This window comes from Phocoena phocoena, chromosome 3 (assembly GCF_963924675.1).
Source record: "Phocoena phocoena chromosome 3, mPhoPho1.1, whole genome shotgun sequence".
NCBI classification, from domain to species: domain Eukaryota; kingdom Metazoa; phylum Chordata; class Mammalia; order Artiodactyla; family Phocoenidae; genus Phocoena; species Phocoena phocoena.
Window position 1 is genome coordinate 42,968,603 of NC_089221.1, and position 21,492 is coordinate 42,990,094.

A 21,492-nucleotide genomic window follows, 5' to 3' on the forward strand; every position below is an offset into this window, starting at 1 on the left:
AGCCGCAACTACAGAAAGCCCACGCACAGCAATGAAGACCCAATGCAGCCCAAAATAAGTAAATAAATAAATAAAAATTTAAAAATCATATTAAAATAAGAGGGTCCCCCCCCCCATTTTCAACCACAGTCAAGGGATTATTTTCACATTTTTAAAGGGCTATTTGAAAAAGAAGACTATGCGACTGAGATTGCACCTGGCTTACGAAGCCTAAATATTATCTGACCTGTGACTGAAAAAATCTGCCAACCCCTGAATTAGACTAGCAACAGCATGCTCAACACAAAGAAATATACCTTGGTCTACTTATTTTTAAACATTGCTTCTAATACCAAGCGAGGCACATTTTATTGTTCCACCTTCATCTGATGAGAGACCTGGCCAGGAGAGCACTGCAAGGTAGGCCTCAGTTTATTCTTCTCTAGACTTTAATTTTACCATCTTTAGGATTCACAGAGTTCCTGAATTTAAATCTCAAATCCTACCTTAAAATTAGGCAGGATTCATGTAGTTTATGGGCCCTTTGCCCAATGCTCACATTAATTCACAGTTTGAGAAACATCTTCATGAAATATCAACAGTGCTAGGTAGTGTACGGTCAATGCCACATGAGGGACTGTACAAATGCTGAGGAAAGTAGGTGGTGTCAGAGGGTCTGAGTAAGACAGAGATGGGGGCAAGCACTATCTAAACACAGAGATGGGGGCAAGCACTATCTAAACACAGAGATGGGGGCAAGGCCCAGACACAAGGCATTCTGTGGCAGGGAGGGAAGCCAAGCTGAAGCACTGACACTGAGAGGTACTTGGGTTCCTGTTGTAGTGTTTTATATAGAAATTTCATAACAGGCAGTGATATAAACACTCTGAGGTTACAGTCTCAATATGACAGTGCTGGGAAAAGTACTTTAGTGTATTCCTTACTGTACTGAAAAAAGGACAGTCTCATCCCATTCCTCTTTTCCTGAACAATCAAGTAAATTTGGAATCTCTGGCATGTGGCCAAACTCCAGGGGCGTCACTAAGCACATCAACTGGCTACATGCAACCCTACCCTGCGCTGCTGCCAACCTAGGTGGTTTTCACAGGTCTAACTCCAGGCACTGTAAAATGTGCAGGGCTCGGCTCCCTGCCTGAGGAGAACAATGGTCGGGTATTTTCTTTAGGAGACATTTTTAACCAGAAGTTAATTTCTGGGTGTCAGGAATTGACAGGGAAGTTCTGGCTATCAAAGACTGTGCTCAGAGAGGATTTAAATGACTACATCTCCACCTGAATCTGGGACTGACGCATGATGCCAAGATGCCTAGGGGAGCAAGGCGAGTCATTGCCTAAGGAATCTGGGGCGGGGGCGTAGTGGTTAAGTGTGGTATATAAATGTGAACGCTGGAAGGCAAGGCGACATCTGTGTGTTCAGCGGCTGAAATAAAAGCTGGAGCCTACATCCACATCAACTAAATATTTCCACTGCTCCGAGTCAGTGAAACGCAGTGCATGGCTGCTCTGGTCTGCTTGCTTCTCCAGAAATTTCTTGGTCTATGACAAACCTATTTGAGCTTTTTCTTTTGCATTATACCTTTACATCTAAATAGCTGATACTGACCCAACCACCGAACTATAGAGTTGAGGTAATCTGCCCTCTGCTTACAGCCCTAATTTGCCTCCTCGCTTGCTCCTGGGTGTCCACAGAGTGGGCTGGCCATCAAGGCCCTCTGGATAATTTCACCCTCTATATGTTAATTTCATATTTCACAGAAGAGCTCAGTAAAAGTTTCTATTTGAGTGAATATACAGATATTTTAAGAAGGGTCAAAGGAGCAAAGAAGAACAGCAAAAATAAATATAAGGCATGGAGTATGATACAGCTGAGAATATTCTTTGAAATTAAAAACAGTGGGTGGAGGGCTTCCCTGGTGGTGCAGTGGTTAAGAATATGCTTGCCAATGCAGGGGACATGGGTTTGATCCCTGGTCCAGGAAGACCCCACATACCACGGAGCAACTAAGCCCATGCGCCACAACTACTGAGCCTGCGCTCTAGAGCCTGCGAGCCACAACTACTGAGCCTGCATGCCGCAACTACTGAGCCTGCATGCTGCAACTACTGAAGCCCGCGTGCCTAGAGCCCATGCTCCACAACGAGAAGCCACCACAATGAGAAGCCCGCGCACCACAACGAAGAGTAGCCCCTGCTCGCCGCAAACAGAGACAACAAAGACCCAAATCAGCCCCCCAAAAAATAATAAAATAAATAAATTTATAATAAAATAAATTTATAAAAACAAAACAGTGGAAGTTATATGTCACCATTTTATTTTCAGAGATCTGCATCACCTGACCTTCTTCAAAGTAACTGGACTAGGGTCCAGCTCAAGTAGTCAACAAAGCAAGGGAGCCTGATTAACAAGAGATTCCCAGAGAGCTTATAGACCTTAGCGGCCTCCTCCCAAGGCCCCTATTTCCCCATCTATGACTGTGAAAGGGTGGCAATCATCCCTCCTCTCCTACTTCATGGGAGCTTTCAGAAGGAGTCAAAATTTAAGAGTAGTGTAAATGCACATCATCATCAATATCAACCAAACCTCAGATTCTTAGTTCTCTCTCATAAAGAGGGACTTAAATATATTGACACACAGGTGAGGGAATAACAAACCACAAAAGTAGCCCTGGTGATGTCTGGCTCTGGGGCCTACAAACATTCAAAAGCCATTCAGTATAGACACAAACTTTGCTTTGGGAAAAGTTCTCAGGATATATTAATAGCTCTAGCCATTGCCAGCCTTCCCCTTCTCCCCCACTCCCCATGTCCTGTTTAAAGAGAAAAAAATATGGTGGCTCCCTTTAGAAAACTTGTTAATTTTTCCTAAAAAGATAAATGAACAGAGATTGCTAGAACGGTATTTGCTGTTACTACCGTCAAATAAGTCCCATTTCCCATGGCACATTTTCAGAAACATTTGGGTGAATATTTTAAAAAGGAAACTAAATTCTGCTCAACCGGTACCCTGTTGCTTCCTCACAAAATTAACATAAGATGAAAGCCTTGCAATTTGCAGAAATGTTGAAGAAGCCAAAAATTAGCTCTATTGAAAAGGTTTTGAAGTTTGGGTTTGAATTTTATATAACACATCTGCAATTTTTACGTTTTATAAATTTTACATTCTTTCATTTTTTGGAATTTTTTTTTCAAATAAAAGGAAGATTTGGTAAAACATGTTAAATTCTCTCTAAATGAAACCAAATAACTCCCAGCAGGCTACTCTTAACAATACACATCGTGAATCTTTAATCCATGTCATGAATTTAATATCATATAGCACTTTATGTGATCAGAGGGGGAAGGGGAATGGGAAACAGCAAATTTACACAGCACAACTATATAAAAAATCCACTTACAAAGAAAATCAAGAAAAAAATTAAAGCTGATCTGTTAAGGTAGAGATCTTCTCCTCTCCCTTCTTTTCCCACCAAATTTTGATAATTTTATACATACAGAGAGACACACAGACACAGAAGACATTATAAAAAATAAAAGTCAATTAAATTGACATTTAAAGACCCCTTGTGTGTGCCCTACAGCCTGGTCTTCCACTAATTACTCTCACTACACATTCATCTCTAGTTTGATATGCAAAATATGGGTACCAGTCTTCTCTAACTCTTCACTGTTGACTTTGTATAATGCAAGTGCAATTAGAATCGCCATCGGGAGACTGTACAGATGACAAGCTCCTGAAGCAGCAACTGGCTCTCCCTGAAGTTAGAACCTTTCTAGTCCCATGGAAAGCAGTCTGGGAAATGTTTCACAAAGTGGAAGGAAAATAAAACCTGCTCAAATAGGAGCAACAACAGCTGCCTTCACGTGCAATAAACCAAACTCCTCACCCCAGCAGCCCTCAGGGAAGGCCGGGCTGCTCAGCACCATGCCGTGCAGACGACGCCAGGGCTCTCGTCAAGGTGAGGTCGTGAGGGGCAGCAGTCACCTTGGCCTGTATTTCAGAGCAGTGACCTGCTGGGATTACACAGAAGCTGTTTGTATGTTCCAGAAAACCTCTTCAGAAAATACGTCCCAAAGTAAGGGGACATGTCACCTAATTCTTAGCACCAGGCTTGCAGATTTGATGGTTATCTGTTTAGGCCGCTACCATCGTCAGAAAAGTGACAAGTGTCCTCCACCACTTGTCTGCTTCAGGAGTAAAGACTCCCTATTATCCTGAAGGTTTCCAATTTGCAGCTTGCTATACAACGCGCCTGTCTGCTTCCTCTAAATGAAGGACAAAAGCTGTTTCAAACAATTGTAACTGGCTTTGGCAGGAGCACAGGCATCCATTTCTCCTCTGAACTTAGTGCAGCCAGCAATGGCTTACAGCTGACTGAGAAGTGAAGCCGATGAGAATGTCAGAGGGGTCTCACAGTAGAGGACACCAAAGCTGAACACATAAAGTGCAGGCAGCACGTATGCCACCATCAACAGACACAAAGTACTTACTGCCACGAACATCATGCAGTACATGGAGAACGAAGAGTGGCCCGAGTAAAAGGACAATCTAGAAGAGAAAGAAAAGAAACATTAATTTTCTCTCCTAGAAACCAAGAATTTTTTTTTTTTTTTTTTTTTGGCGGTACGCGGGCCTCTCACTGTTGTGGCCTCTCCCATTGCGGAGCACAGCCTCCGGACGCACAGGCTCAGCAGCCATGGCTCACAGGCCTAGCCGCTCCGCAGCATGTGGGATCTTCCCGGACTGGGGCATGAACCCATGTCCCCTGCATCGGCAGGCAGACTCTCAACCACTGCGCCACCAGGGAAGCCCAAAGAATACTTTTTATTTCATAAATCTCCTTACCTCCCCAGTGTACACAGCTCTCTCCCCTTACCTTCAGAAATCAGAAGGGTGGGGCAGGCAGTAGTTAAAGAGTCCTAGGAGGGTCTGAGGTCCAATTTCTACTCAGCATCATTTTATTGATACTTTTAAGATGGGTAATGAGTCACTGAGAACAAACTTGCCAAGCATTTCTGAAGTAATACATGACAAGCCATAACTGGCATAAAAGGCCTGACTTTATTACATAAAAACTTCTGTAACCATGATTTAAGTTTTATTTTCCACTTGAAGGGTTTGTCCCTGAACAGCAGTAATGAATACCTCCTTTGGAACACTCACAAGTTGACTACTTTTTAAGAAATAAATTCAAAAATTTTAAAGTGTTATTTTAGCATCCTGCCTTAGATTTCCCACCAGATTAAGTGCTTTTGTTTGACATTTATTTTCACACTGTGCACGGATAGTCCTGTACCTGATGAGCCAGCTCTTTCAATATTATAGTCTATAAACATCTAGGTATCATCTTTCTACCTAAAAATGACAGCATGCTTACGAAACCTAATTCTATTGCACTTAAGAACAAAACCAAGAGGAACCAGGTTCTTAAGTATCTTACTTATTACACCCTACTTGGTTCAAAAGGAATTTGGTTCCCCTGATTCAGAGAGGAGAAAAGACTCCTAAAACATGTATCAGAAAGTCATGTGTGAACGTTTGGCAACTGAGAGTTAAGTAGGAGAGTGGAGACTTCCTACACAGATACTGATGCTGACTCCACCAAGAATTATGATAGTCTTTTTTATAATCAGATACATTCCTAAGAAAGAGAATATTCCAACTTCCTGTGCCAAACAGGATTTACGTGATGAAACTTGATAATTATCCTGGGTTTAATCTATGTAAAACAAGAAAAATAAATCATTTTTAGCCTTCCCAACTACTTGGCTATTGAAAGGTCAATACAAATCCTTGTTTTAAATCAGATAATTTGAGCAGAGTTCTGTACATTTTATGACTAGTTTCAATAAGTTATATTGAAGAGCCTAAAGTTAATAAAAGCCAATTTCAAGGATTGTCAAGTCCCATCAAGCCAACATGACCATGATCACAGAAATGTTCTCAAAGCCAAGCAAGTTAAAAGTTTCACTGAAACTCCATGTTCAGAGTATTCACTGTAGATTGTGCCACAAAAATTATAAAAACCAGACTCACGTAATGGCTTCGAACACCTCTGATTCATTCACAGGGTGATTTCATTAGTTGAAAACAAAATGGTTTTAGTTGCTTATTCTGAATATGTAAACAGATATTTTATCCAGTTTAAGATCAGCCAAAGAAGTCTGGCTCTGACTTCGACAGACAGGGATTAAAGACATAAAGGGAGAGCTTAGAGACTCAGTCTCTAAGTCTTCACCCACAGTAAGTTATCAAACACATCATGGTAACATTGGCTTTTATTTCCATTCAAAAGAAAACAAGAAAACACTGAAAACATGAATTCAAATTATTTTCATATTCCATACAAATCTCTATTGAAGTCTCTAGGAGATACAGCTTTTATGGGCATTTTATTATGTCCATAATTCACAAATGAACAAACAATTGTATGGATACTTTAATAACATCCAAAGAGTAGTCAAAATGCAGATTGTTTTCATCACAGTGACCTCAACTGAAAAGTTTAAGATTTTGGCCCTGGTCTAAGAACCCTGCTCTGTTCTTAAGATTTTAACCAATCCTAGACTACCATCTCACTTCACTATAGCCACTCTGATGAAAGTAGATACATACAGTAACAATTTAAGCTAGCTTTCCATCAAAGCTTATGAAAGACTATTCAAAAAGAAAATTTACAGAGATAAAAATATATTCAGAAATGGAGCTGTTTGCACTAACTCTGGGGCATAGTCTAGTAAATAATGAGCAAGTAGACTGGCCTTGACTATGTAACTTGCTGTGAATGGGATTCTATTCCAAATAGCAAACTTAAGATGACTTTTTTTCTTAACATTTGTCAGCCAGGGCATCCCTTTCTCCTGGGAGAACTCATTAAACCTGGTCTGAACCCCAAAATCATAGCCTTAAGAGTGTTCACAGCCATCCACCCGCCCCCAGGGTCTGAGTTCCTACTCCTCAATTCACCATAACATCGACATCAGCATTCAGCCTTACAAACTGCAAAGACAACCAAATCCAGCTTTTATCAGTCATCAGAAGCAATCAACTCACACAAAGTGTTTCTTAATTTTTTAATGGAATTTACTAAGTATTCTGGGGCTCATGGGAAGGTTAAATCACAAATAACCTCCTAGTCACCTCACTGCTCTTCCCCTACCACCTGACTTTTCTTCCTTTCCTCTTCCCAACTCACAAAACAGTAAAATACACAGAACGGTTACACCTTTAGTTATTCTTTTAGTTGAAAATGTCTTTATTTTGCATTAATTCTTGAATGATGATACCTTGAATTCTAGGTTGATGATTTTTTTCTCATCACTTTGAGCATATCATCATACTATCTTCTGTTAAAATGTGAGCCATATGTCTGCCATGCCTTTCTGAGTTATATGTCTTTTCTCTGTAATTACTTCCTCTACCCCCAAAGTCTTCAATATTCTGCAGTTTTGTTATCATGTCTCTAAGTATGAATTTCCTTTTATTTATCTGATTTAGTATTCATTGGCTTCCTATGTCTGAGGATTTGGATACTTCACCAGTTTTGGATAGACAGGACTCAGTAATTTGATCTTTGAATTATGTATTCTCCATCCTATTATCATTTTTCTGAGATTCTGATTCAACATGTTAGACATTTCATTCTATCCCTCCACATCTCTTAACCTTTATTTTCTATTTTTAATCTTGGTCTCCTCAGGTCTATCTTCCCTCCCTTTCACTGTGTCTAATCTGTTTAATCAATCTGTTTTTTTAATTTAAATTACTATGTGTGTATCATTTATAGAAGATTTGGATCTTTTGCAAATCTGTCTAGTGAATTTTGATTCTCTTGATCCTACATCATATTCTCAGTCTCTTCTTAATTTAGTTCTATACAGCAAACATGTTGATTTTATATTCTATAGGGTAATTCTAATATCTGCAATCTTTGAGAGTTTATGTAGTTTATCTGACTCTCACTTAGAATAGATTATATGTTCATTTATATTAGAGTATGAGCTCATATTCTTGGGACTCTGCCTGCAGGGAAGCTTAAGAGTCCTTGCTTTAAAGAGAATTCTTCCAGAAATATGTGTTCTCTTCTGCTGGATTCACTATCAATCCACTTCAAACTTCTCCTTTTTTTTTTCTTTAAGCCACACAGATAGTATGAATTCTGGCCTCAGAAGAGTACAAGTATGATATTATGATTAAGGATTCTTTTTGATGGTTCCTCCTGGGAGGATGTTGCCCTTTGAGAGTCCTTATATTATCCACAGGCCTTCCATTTGTCTTTCTACACTGCTCTGGCCTCAGCCTTTATCTCCTGTGCCCCATGTTCAGAGACTATCAAAACTCAGGCTCTAGGCTACCAGGAAATGGCAGGTACTTTCAGGGCACACATCAAATCTACAGCATTAACTGACCCCAGCCTCATAAAAAGTCCTTTACTCTCCCACCAGCTCAGCTACTTATTTAAAAGATTTATATGTATTTTAAGATTTATGTATATTTTAATATATAATACAAAACATGTGCATATGTATATGTGTGCTATATCATCTAGCATGTTTAGTTGAACTGTATCAGTAAGCATTTCTAATCCTCCATATTGCCAGAAATAGAAGCAATCTTTTTTTTTTAACATCTTATTTGGAGTATAATTGCTTTACAATGGTGTGTTAGTTTCTGCTTTATAACAAAGTGAATCAGCTGTACATATACATATATCCCCATATCCCCTCCCTCTTGCGTCTCCCTCCCACCCTCCCTATCCCACCCCTCTAGGTGGTCACAAAGCACCGAGCTGATCTCCCTGTGCTATGCGGCTGCTTCCCACTAGCTATCTGTTTTACATTTGGTAGTGTATATATGTCAATGCCACTCTCTCACTTGGTCCCAGCTTACCCTTCCCCCTCCCCGTGTCCTCAAGTCCATTCTCTACGTCTGCATCTTTAGAAGCAATCTTTTTTTAAACAAGACTTAGAACTAATAAAATGTTATCTAAAATAAACTGCTCTACTAGGAGATACAATAGTTTGGCAAAAACAGTTTGTTTTTAATTATAAAGTGGCCAGCACTCACAAATGTTTCCAATTATTACTATTCCACCATTCACTGGGTATGCCAAAGTGGCTCTGTTGCAAATTAGGAGAACTTCCTTTTTCTCCTAAAATTGCTTCCTAAAGCATTCTAAAGCAGAAAGGTTGTCAAAAGACTGTTAATGGTTACAAGCTATTGAGTACCTTCTATGTTCAGGTACTTAATACACAGAATTTCCACTCTTTACAAAAACCCCCATAACAGGAACTGTCAATCCTATTTTACACATAGAGAAAACGGAACCTCCCAGAGGTTCAGCAACTAGCTCAAAAAAGTCACATCACTTTGAGGTTTAAATCTGAATCTTCCCAACTCTTTCCCACCATACCATGATTCCATCCCTGTGAATGGCAGGCAAGCCCAGCATCAACGTTAATCCTGCCATCTCCAGGAAGGAAGCACCCATCAGAAAGAACAGGAGTCACCGCTTATACATGGCAACATGTGTGAAGTAAATAGATGAAGAAGAACTTAGATGATCTGTGACAAAATAAATGTCATCTATGTGCAAATAATTATCTTAAGAGAATACTAATTTGTTCTATGTATGCTATAAAGACCAAATAAAAGGAAGTCAATTTGCAAAATGAGGCATTTTCTCCAAATGTTATTTCCTGATTATAAAGTTTACATAACAGCAAATTAATTTGAAGGACATGTTAAATTTCCCTTCTGTGATAACCTTTAAACATGGACTGATCCTGTAAAAAAGTTAAAATATGTCCCACACAACTGTACATAGAAGGAATGACCCTTAATGAACAATGTCCCCATATTCATCCTACTTTATTTCAAAAGGATTTGTAAAACCAATAACTGTTACTAAATGCTTAAGCAATGAGATATCAAGTTATTATCTTAAAAAAACTCACATCTAAGACACTTGGGGACTCAAGTAGGCTATAAAATGGGACAAATTAGTACTTTCATACTCACTTGATACAAGCACACAATTCTAAGAGGGTGGTCTGGCAACATCTATCTAAATGTATCTGTCTATATGTAATTCCACTTTAAGGCATCAAGGCATCCTAGAGAAACAAAGCACCAGCACAAAGATGTTTGCTGCAACACTGATGGCAACTCAAGGACCCAAGAGATGATTCTATCACTGTTTTTCTGACTACGACAAATCAGCTAAAAGGAATTAGTAACTCTATGTGAACTGACAAAAAATTATCTCCAGGATATATTTTAAAATGTCATTTATGTAAACCACATAAAACTATAGTTCACATTTAATGTAAAAATACATAGAAAACAACAGAAAGGATACACAAACTGTTAACAGTGGCTCTGGGGAAAACTATCAAATGGGGATTAAAAAAAAAAACTTTCACATTTTACAGTAATGATATTAGAAACACAACCTGTTATTACAGGGATAATATATATATAGGAAAATATTTTAAATGGTAATCAAAGTGTCTTCAATATGCTTGCTATAAATTTCCTACAAACTTCTTCCCCACTACACACACACACACACACACACACACACACACATAAACACACACACACACACACACACACCCCACCCCAAACTCCTCTTCCTGAGCAATAGTTTCCCTGACAGCTTCTCTGCCAAGCGTGCTACTACTTGGAGTACAAAAGCAGCTCCCCAGGACTTCCCTGGTGGCGCAGTGGTTAAGAATCCACCTGCCAATGCAGGGGACATGGGTTCGAGCCCTGGCCCGGGAAGATCCCACATGCCTCGGAGCAACTAAGCCGGTGCACCACAACTACTGAGCCTGTGCTCTAGAGCCTGCGAGCCACAACTACTGAGCCCACATGCTGCAACTACTGAAGCTCACGTGCCGAGAGCCCGTGCTCCACAACAAGAGAAGCCACAACAATGAGAAGTCTGCGCACCGCAACGAGGAATAGCCCCCGCTCACCGCAACTAGAGAAAGCCCACGCAAAGCAATGAAGACCCAACGCAGCCAAAAATCAATAAATAAAATTAAAAAGAATAAATAAACTTTGTCCTTATTTAAAAAACAAAAGCAGCTCCCTACCTATAAGTTCATGCCCAGAACCCAGCAGTGACTCAGGCCCTAGAAGCCTGTTTTCACATCTTTCAATGAAATGTTTGGACATTTATGTGTACTTTTAAATATCACAAGTTGTGTTTCCAATAAAAAAAATATGCACATAATTTAAAACCACTGAAATTCAGTATATTAACTCTGGTTATTACAAGTAACAGAGCCAATAAACATGTTAGTTTAATACTGAGTGTTTGAAGAAGGAAGGTTTTTTAAAGAGATCAGACTGTCTAGAAATACAAGAACTGCAGAGTATCTCTGCTCTAAAGGATACAGAGACAAAGGTAATAAATGGTGGAGGAACATAAGGTGATCCCAACCAATTTAATTTAAATAAAATACAACAAAAAATAATGTAAATTCATCTTATATCCTTGAACCACCCAGAGACTGAAAACTTATTTCATCAGCAGCAAAAACCCTGTCATACATTCCTTGAATTATTTTTACAATGATTTTATTATATTTCTATATAAAGCTATGCCACATTATATGGGGTCAATTTTAACCAAGCCACTTTATACATAAAATATGCCTTTCTGAAATAAGTCACATGTTACTACTCAATTTTACTCATTAATATTAAAGCGTCAAACACCACTGCATAGCCACTAACATCAGTTAATCATATACCAAACAATCAAATATCCGCAGATATTAGATCATGAACCCTAAAGGAGAGAAGCCAGCAGGACCACGGAAAATGAAAAAAAGGAGAAAAAAAGTAGGAGACAATTGGTACATGCATAGGGTATTTTTAACTCTTGATTTAATGAACCATTTGATGACTAAAAACAAATGATCATGTGTCTTGTGTCTAGGGAAGAATCTTGCAAAAAGCAGGAATCTGGAAAGTAGGAAGTTGCTGAGAACCTTCAGATAAAGGAAAGCAGAACTGTGTGTGTCTTAAAAATCAGGTGACGGGAAGAAATGGTCCCAAACCCTCATCAGGGAAACTGTGTGACCCTAACAACAGATGAGGAGAGAGTAGGTATGACAAAGGGTAAAACATGAATAGGTGCACTAACTAGGGGAAGATGATCTCCCCTAGTTCATGACCTGGTGCAAAAAGACTCCAAATCACCTAACCCACCTTATCTAAGCCAGTTTTAAAAAGGAAACAAGATTAAACAAAGGACACAGTGTGAAGTATTCCGATGCAGCAACTAATAATACCTTGCCTACCAACCTTTTGAAAACACATTGAACAAGGAGACTACTTGCTAAAAGGGAAAAGATTTCAGACTAAGACAGAAGGAAGAGACAGTTCTAAATCACTTTCAAAGTTGTTTATCTTTTTTAAGAGGCAGGATTGCTAGCTAGAGGCAAGATGGAGAGATTTTTAGTTTAAGCCCTCCCGCAAAAAGACAACACCAAGGCCAAGAAAGCCTATTAGCACCTAGCTAGTACGCTCCACTTCCAACCCTAACACAGAACATGAAATCACCACCAACCCTTGGGCACCAGGGTCAAGAAGAATGAGGCTCAAGACATCAATAAAACTGTCTTTAGAACTGCACCAATGCAGAACTTTAGATCTGAGCTGAAGCAGACACTGCCAGTGGCAAGAGAAGAGACAAAGGCCCACATAGATGTAAAGTTATTAGAGCCCAACAGGAAGCTGGCCAGACAGGTCACTCTTGGTTCCTTTCAGATTAGACCAGATTATGTCAGTAGAGCTCATGCTACAGGACTAGCAGAGTACCACTTAGAGAAACCTTTCTACATGATGGAGAAAAGCAGAAAAGTCACATTTCCTTTAGTATCTCAACTCCTGCTGTTAAAAGAAAACTATATCGATTCCTACTAAAATTACCCATTTTAGTATATATCTAGATTAGAATTAAGTGGAGGAAAGCTAAATATTTTTTACAAGTATAAAAACAGAGTTACTCTCCTGTTTCAAACCCTTCATGAGCACAAACTGCTGAATAACAGACCCTTCATAAGCCCCACCAACCAATCTCTCATCTGCTACCAAACTACTTAAATTTCCCAACACACACCATGTTTCACACTCTCTGTGCTTATCCGTCCCTCTGCCTGGCCTGGGCTTCCCACTTTTCTTTAATAATTATTATATAAGAGCCACTGTTTTCTCCAAGAAACCTTTCTTGAACAGCTAGGTTGAAGTTACTGCCCTTTCTTTCTCCACAAAGGAGAGATCATCAGCACTCAATGAACACATCTGTCTTAGCACCAACCTTCTTACAGTAAAATCATCTATAACTGTACTCTCTTCCTCCAATATATCAGATGGGTAAGGGTGGAACAAGGCTTTTTAAATAGGAACTTCTGTATTTTTTTTATTACATAAGATATGTTCATTATAAACATTCAGGAGGTACAGCTAAACAAAAGAAAAATTGCTGGTAAACTCCCATCCTCCCTGGCTGAGATCACATCTTAATTCATCTTGTATCCCTAACACCCAACACCATTATCACGCACAAAGGAGGTGCTCAATTTATTTTTTTAAGCTAAAGTAGAACCTAATCTCTTGAATAATCATTTTTATTTAATTATGCTAGAAAATATCAAAATCTTACACTTTTCATATTTTAAACATTATATACAAATCCACCTTTTCTGCCCATCCCCCCACCATCCACAAGAAGTACACCTCAGCAATCTTGTGTTTTGTTAGTTGTACTGAACAAAATGCATAAAATAAAACTAAGGAAAATATGTTATCTTTGCATGGTAATTTCATCATGTAATTAAATGCTATGCTTAGTCTATGCCAATAAATTGTAGCAAGCCACATACAATAAATTATCTGATCTAGAGAGCACTGCCCTCTGCTGTGTTTCCCCTTACAGTGGTTAGGAATTCTGACTTTATCATCAAAGTTCAAAATGTTACAAGCTTAAACATACAGTACCTAATGCATGTTTCCCAACACATCTGGCAAACATTTTAATAATGTGTGTAAAATGTCCAGAAACCTTTTTTACTTTACGATCAAAAGCAATCAGATTAGTGGAGCAGACGATATCCACAATGATGAAGTGACAGATATATTCTGTTGTAAATAAAAAACAATTTAAGTTTTTTAGAAGCATTCTCAAATCAAATGTAAGTGGCCAAAACCCAAAGCAAAACAAGGGTTGACAAATAAGGAAAAAGGTTTTACGTATTGTCTGAATGCTACTTTCCATTGCCTATATGAAGAATTTTCTCAATTTTTAAAAGATTCATTTCTATCCTTCAATAAAACAAAATCTTGAAAACTGCCCAACTTCTTCATAAATTTCCAAACATTACCTGAGAAGCAAAACATTGCAGCTGCAATAGATTACATAAGAAAAAATAAAAGAAAAAGTTAGCCAAGTACATATATGTTAAGCTCATTTATTACATAAATGAATAGTAATGTTATTAGATGTTATCTAGTGTCTTCCCAAACTTCACTCTCCCAAAAGAGTAGCATTAAAAATCCCATAGCAACACAAGCTTTTTCTGTTTGCTTACTCAATAGAGAACAGCATCACAAGAAAGTCAAGATCCAGGCACCTAGAAGTCATTACGTTACTGACCAGTAACCTGTTAGGAAATCAGCTGGTCCAGGTGAGGCTAGTGACATTTTGGTACAGCAAAGTCACAAGACAGAGCAGGGCTTGCTCCTCAAACTAATGTACGGAGATCTTGTTCAAAATGGAGAGTTTATGTGTAGGGCCAATGCTGGGATGCAAGACTCTGCATGTCTAACAAGCTCCCAGGTGATACCCAGCCTGCTCATCAGAGCAGAGAACCACACTTTCAATGGCAAAGGGAGAGAAACCCACTGAATCAGAAACTCTGAGGGTGAGGCCCAGCAATCTGTTATTTTAACAACAGATTTGACCTCAAGTAGGAATACAGTCAGGGTTAAGTCAACAGTTTGGGTACTTTTTGAAGATAGTCACATCCAAGGGAATGATGATGCTTTTCCTGTTTTCCATCTTCTCTTTTTATCACAAAACCTACTTAAAACAGAAAAATACTGTGTTTTATTTAAAAATCACTCTAATGCAGATTTCAATTCTTTGAATATGTAGCTAATAAAACCCATACGTTAGGCTTGTTTTGCTGTTCACAAATTCAACATACTTCCTACCTCTCAATAAAAATATTTATTTGCTATTAGACGAAAATAGCTAAGGGTATCGTTCACATTTATTTTGAATGAAAACTTACACTTTACCACTTGATCCATGGGGTTTACTATTATATTTTAATCTGGAAAAAGTACCCACTAATATATCTATGAAACTTTTCTTTTCATATTCCAAAGGTGGCAATGTGGAATTCAAGAGTTCTAAGGAGAAGGTACAAAGCATCAATATGAAATAATCAGCTGATGACATGTTAATATGATTTAGTAGCCTTTTAACATTTAATATAAAGCACTGGTTGATTTATTAAAACCCAAGGATATGTGTCATCTTAATATATCCACTGCAAGACCTACATTCTAATTCAAAAACTGAGAAGAAAATCCAAGGGGTAATTCAAAAAGCTGATGGATTTGTTCATAATTAATTCTCTAAACAAGCATTTAAAAGGGGAGGAGGGGAATAGAATGAAATGGCAAACATCTAAAACTTAAGAGTATTGCTAGTCTGGTGTGTGCTGGGGAAAGGATGTTTGATTGTTTTTAAAATAAATTATGGTATACAAATATTTACCAATAAATAGTGGCAGGGAGTCAAGAAAGTGAAGAAAGCTCTTTCATATCTTTGCAAACTTGCACCTCAGCCAAAACAGAGTCACACGTAGACTCAACTCATTCCGCCTCTCAGGAAAAAGAATGAGGCACCAAGTTAAATCTAAGGGGGGAAAAATCCTTTGCTTTCATTTCCACATTAAAACAGATAAAATTATATGGAATGCATGAATGCAACACAGGCCAAATCAGAAGTTTGCATAAAAATTAGGTATCATGTTGTACAACTACATTTTCATTTTCTAATCAAAGAGGAAACGTTTCCTTAGCTTTAAATGCCCCAGACTGCCTTTATAATTTAACAAACAAAACCCCCAAAATCAAACAGGTTATACTGAAACTAAGTCTAATAAAACACTGCTTGTATACTCTTAAGTCTCCAGCCTTTAATCATGTTGCCCCCTGGACCTGAGATATATTCCATCCCAATTCTACACATTCAAACCTTACTCATCCTCCATAATACCTCCTCTACTAGAAGTAGTATTACCACCCTCTGATTTCATGTAGCATTTTATCTTCATTCCTTTAAGGCATGTATCACTTTCTATCACCACACAATCTCCAAACATGTCTTAGCTACTACGTAGTGGGCACCACAAGAGCAACAGGCACACCTTGGTAGCTCTTACACTAACTAGGACTTACGAGTAATAGGTATTAGTTGAATTCCAGTAACTTCCTGGAATACACTGAAGCAGTGGTTCTCAGATCAGCAGCCAAAGCACCATCTGGGAACACTTTTTTAGAAACGCAAAGTCTTGAGCCCCACCCCAGACCCACTGAATCAGAAACTCTGAGGGTGAGGCCCAGCAATCTGTTATTTTAACAAACTGTCCACATGATTCCAATGCGGCTAAATGCAAGAAACACAGGGGCAAAAAGAGTCAGGGTGGTATGGGGGTGAAGAAGCAGTCACAGCTACAACCTCAACTGTCAGGTACTGCTTGCTATTCAGAACAGAGGAGGTGGAAACAGGTGCTGGACTTGAAGTCAACTCCTATTAAATACACTAATACTAATGCTCTTAGAGTGAAGGATCTTTTAAAATCATCCTCTCTCTCCTTCTATACATTGATATTTCCATACAGATATGACTAAAAAGAAGGTTGTTTAGTTTACTGATACATACATGCCTGAGAAATACAGATCAGCCTGAACAAATGAATCTTTCTGAAGGCATAAAGGCTTATCCAGGGATGTTTAACAATTAGGCTACACAGAAGAAGCCATTCTCTCAAAGTATAAAGCAGGTTTTACCAGGTGCTTAGTACCACAGCCAGTCAGTCTAGTTACAATGGTTTTTCACTATTACAGAAAGCACACCCTCAAACTTCAGCTTTATTTACCTGCATGTGGGCTGCATTACAAAAAGAAAAGGAGGGACTTCCCCGGGGGCACAGTGGTTACGAATCAGCCTGGCAATGCAGGCGACATGGGTTCGAGCCCTGGTCCAGGAAGATCCCACATGCCGCAGAGCAACTAAGCCCGTGCACCACAACTACTGAGTCTGCGCTCTAGAGCCCGTGGGCCACAACTACTGAGACCACGGGCCACAACTACTGAAGTCCATGCTCCTAGAGCCCATGCTCCGCAACAAGAGAAGCCACCACAATGAGAAGCCGGCGCACTGCAATGAAGAGTAGCCCCCACTTGCCACGACTAGAGAAAGTCTGCGTGCAGCAATGAAGACCCAACACAGCCAACAACAAATAAATAAATAAATAGAAAAAAGAGTGATGGGAAGTCTTTGAAGGGTTTAAAAAAAATAAAATAAAATAATTATTTGCAATATACATAGCTTTGCAATTTGAGTTACCCAGATATTCATACTGCTTTGGAAGAGATTGTTTTCCTGACCCTTACATAGGACTTTAAGTGGAAAACTGCTTGTGGGTTGATGTAGAAATGTGAGATGATGATGGGTAAAAAACCCAAGTGTACTTAAGTCAAAAGTACAATGAGAGTCATAGTACACGCTGGACAATTTGGGTACACTAGGAAGAGATAGAGAGGATGACACATACGGACTGAAAAATGTAATTCTTTTAATACCATTTTAACTAAATTATATTACTTCAAATTTTGTCCAAATGGCTTGTATAAGAAAGAAAAATCTCTCAATAAGATAGGTCACAAAAAAAGTTTGAGTTAAGATTTATGTACCTGAACCAGAAAAACAATACATGTGTAAAGAAATTGTGTCCTTTAAGAAGCATTTACAAAAACATTTTCTGGAGTTGAGGTAAACCCTCATCACCATAGTGACTTTCTTAAGTTCCCTGGTTGAAAGAAAAAATTCGAGTTTTCCTGTCTATTTTCTGTTGGTTAATGTAGGAAACATATTCTTAAAGACACAGGCATAGTGCTTGATGAAAAAGTACTGAACTAAGACTAGAATGGTGAAACCTATAAAGAAGCTCAACAAACTCTGAGTAGTACAAATATAAAGACAGAACCATACCTAGACACATCAGAGTACAATTAACAAAAGCAGTATAAGAGAAAATAATACATCACATAAAGGGGAACAAGAATACAACTAACAGATTATTTCTCATCAGAAACGATAGAAACCAGAAGACTGTGCAATGACATATTCCAAAATTTGGAAAGGAAAATACCAAAGAATTTTATATCCAGCAAAATTATTCTTGAAAAATTAAAGCAAAGAAAAGGTATTTCCAGACCAAAAAAAAAAAAGCTGAGAATTTGTTGCTAGCAAACCTGAGACACAAAAATACTAAAGAAACTTCTTCAGCCTGAGAGAAATTACACCAGATGGTAACTGGAATTCCAAACCCTCCACTGGGCACTCTGGAAATCCAGTTCTATAAACAAAGAAACCTGTATTTTCCTGTATCTTTACACTCTTCACTGAAGATTCACTACATCTCCTAACCATTAAAGAGACTTTCAGTTAATTTCTTCTATTAATTTCTTTAAACGTGACTGTTTAACGCAAAAATTACAACACAATTTTGTTGAGTTTATAACGTATACAGATTTAATATATATGACAATAATAAACCAAAGTGTGTGGAGGTTGGGGGCACAGAGTTATACTGTATACAAAGGGCTAATTTTGCCATAACAAAGTCAGCATTGTTTAGACGAACCAAGATGGCAGAGTAGAAGGACGTGCTCTCACTGCCTCCTGTGACAACAGCAGAATCACAAATAGCTGCTGGACAATCATCGACAGGAAGACACTGGAACTCACCAAAAAAGATACCCCACATCCAAAAACAAAGGAGAAGCCACAATGAGACGGTAGAAGAGGCGCAATCACAGTAAAATCAAATCCCATAACTGGTGGGTGGGTGACTCACAGACTGGAGAACACTTATACCACAGAAGTCCACCCACTGGAGTGAAGGTTCTGAGCCCCACGTCAGGCTTCCCAACCTGCGGGTCTGGCAACAGGAGGAGGAATTCCTAGAGAATCAGACTTTGAAGGCTACTGGGATTTGACTGCAGGACTTTGACAGAACTGGGGGAAACAGAGACTCCACTCTTGGAGGGCACGCACAAAGTGGTATGTGCATCAGGACACAGGGGAAGGAGCAGTGACCCCAAGTGAGACTGAACTGGACCTACCTGCTAGTGTTGGAGGGTCTCCTGCGGAGGCGGGGGGGTGGCTGTGGTTCACCATGGGGACAAGGACACTGGCAGCAGAAGTTCTCCTTGGCGTGAGCCCTCCCAGGGTCCACCATTAGCCCCACCAAAGACCCAAGGTAGGCTCCAGTGTTGGGGTGTCTCAGGCCAAACAACCAACAGGGAGGGAACCCAGCCCCACCCATCAGCAGTCAAGCAGATTAAAGTTTTACTGAGCTCTGCCCACCAGAGCAACAGTCAGCTCTACCCAGCACCAGCCCCTCCCATTGGGAAACTTGCACAAGCCTCTTAGATAGCCTCGTCCACCACAGGGCAGACAGCAGAAGCAAGAAGAACTACAATCCTGCAGCCTGTGGAACAAAAACCACATTCACAGAAAGATAGACAAGATGAAAAGGCAGAGGGCTATGTACCAGATGAAGGAATGAGATAAAACCCCAGAAAAACAACTAAATGAAGTGGAGGTAAGCAACCTTCCAGAAAAAGAATTCAGAATAATGATAGCGAAGATGATCCAGGACCTCGGAAAAAGAATGGAGGCAAAGATCGAGAAGATGCAAGAAATGTTCAACAAAGACCTAGAAGAATTAAAGAACAAATAAACAGAGATGAACAATACAATAACTGAAATGAAAACTACACTAGAAGGAATCAATAGCAAAATAACTGAGGCAGAAGAACGGATAAGTGACCTGGAAGACAGAATGGTGGAATTCACTGCTGTGGAACAGAATAAAGAAAAAAGAATGAAAAGAAATGAAGGCAGCCTAACAGACTTCTGGGACAACATTAAACACAACAACATTCGCATTATAGGGGACCCAGCAGGAGAAGAGAGAGAGAAAGGACCAGAGAAAATATGTGAAGAGATTATAGTCGAAAACTTCCCCAACGTGGGAAAGGAAATAGCCACCCAGGTCCAGGAGGCGCAGAGAGTCCCATACAGGAAAACCCAAGGAGAAACACGCCAAGACACATAGTAACCAAATTGGCAAAAATTAAAGACACAGAAACATTATTAAAAGCAGTAAGGGAAAAATGACAAATAATATACAAGGGAACTCCCATAAGACTAACAGCTGACTTCTCAGCAGAAAGTCTACAAGCCAGAAGGGAGTGGCATGATATACTTAAAGTGATGAAAGGGAAGAAATTACAACCAAGATTACTATACCAGGCAAGGATCTCACTCAGATTCAATGGAGAAATCCAAAGCATTACAGACAAGCAAAAGCTAAGAGAATTCAGCACCACCAAACCAGCTCTACAACAAATGCTAAAGGAACTTCTCTAAGTGGGAAACACAAGAGAAGAAAAGGACCTACGAAAACAAACTCAAAACATTAAGAAAATGGTCATAGGAACATACATATGGATAATAGGAACATACATATGGATAATTACCCTAAACGTGAATGGATTAAATTTTCCAACCAAAAGACACAGGCTTGCTGAATGGATACAAAAACAAGACCCATATATATGCTGTCTGCACAGACCCACTTCACAACTAGGGACACATTCAGACTGAAAGTGAGGGGATGGAAAAAGATATTCCATGCAAATGGAAATCAAAAGAAAGCTGGAGTAGCAATTCTCATAAAAGACAAAATAGACTTTAAAACAAAGACTATTACAAGAGACAAAGAAGGACACTACATAATGATCAAGGGATCGATCCAAGAAGAAGATATAACAATTGTAAATATTTATGCACCCAACACAGGAGTACCTCAATACATAAGGCAAATACTAACAGCCATAAAATGGGAACTCGACAGTAACACATTCATACTAGGGGACTTTAACACCCCACTTTCACCAATGGACAGATCATCCAAAATGAAAATAAATAAGGAAACACAAGCTTTAAATGATACATTAAACAAGATGGACTTAATTGATATTTATAGGACATTCCATCCAAAAACAACAGAATACACATTTATCTCAAGTGCTCATGGAACATTCTCCAGGATAGATCATATCCTGGGTCACAAATCAAGCCTTGGTAAATTTAAGAAAATTGAAATTGTA

The 21,492-nt window shown here is 39.0% G+C and overlaps 1 protein-coding gene across 2 annotated transcripts in view; it reads right to left on the reverse strand.

Annotated features, from left to right (window-relative positions):
• Positions 1–21,492, reverse strand: part of PLPP1 (phospholipid phosphatase 1) — a 119,230-nt gene that overhangs the window by 8,650 nt on the left and 89,088 nt on the right. For both annotated transcript variants that reach the window (XM_065873523.1, XM_065873522.1), the window contains exon 4: positions 4,488–4,545. In XM_065873523.1, coding sequence (XP_065729595.1) covers positions 4,488–4,545 — 58 coding nt within the window. The remainder of the gene's footprint in view (positions 1–4,487; positions 4,546–21,492) is intronic.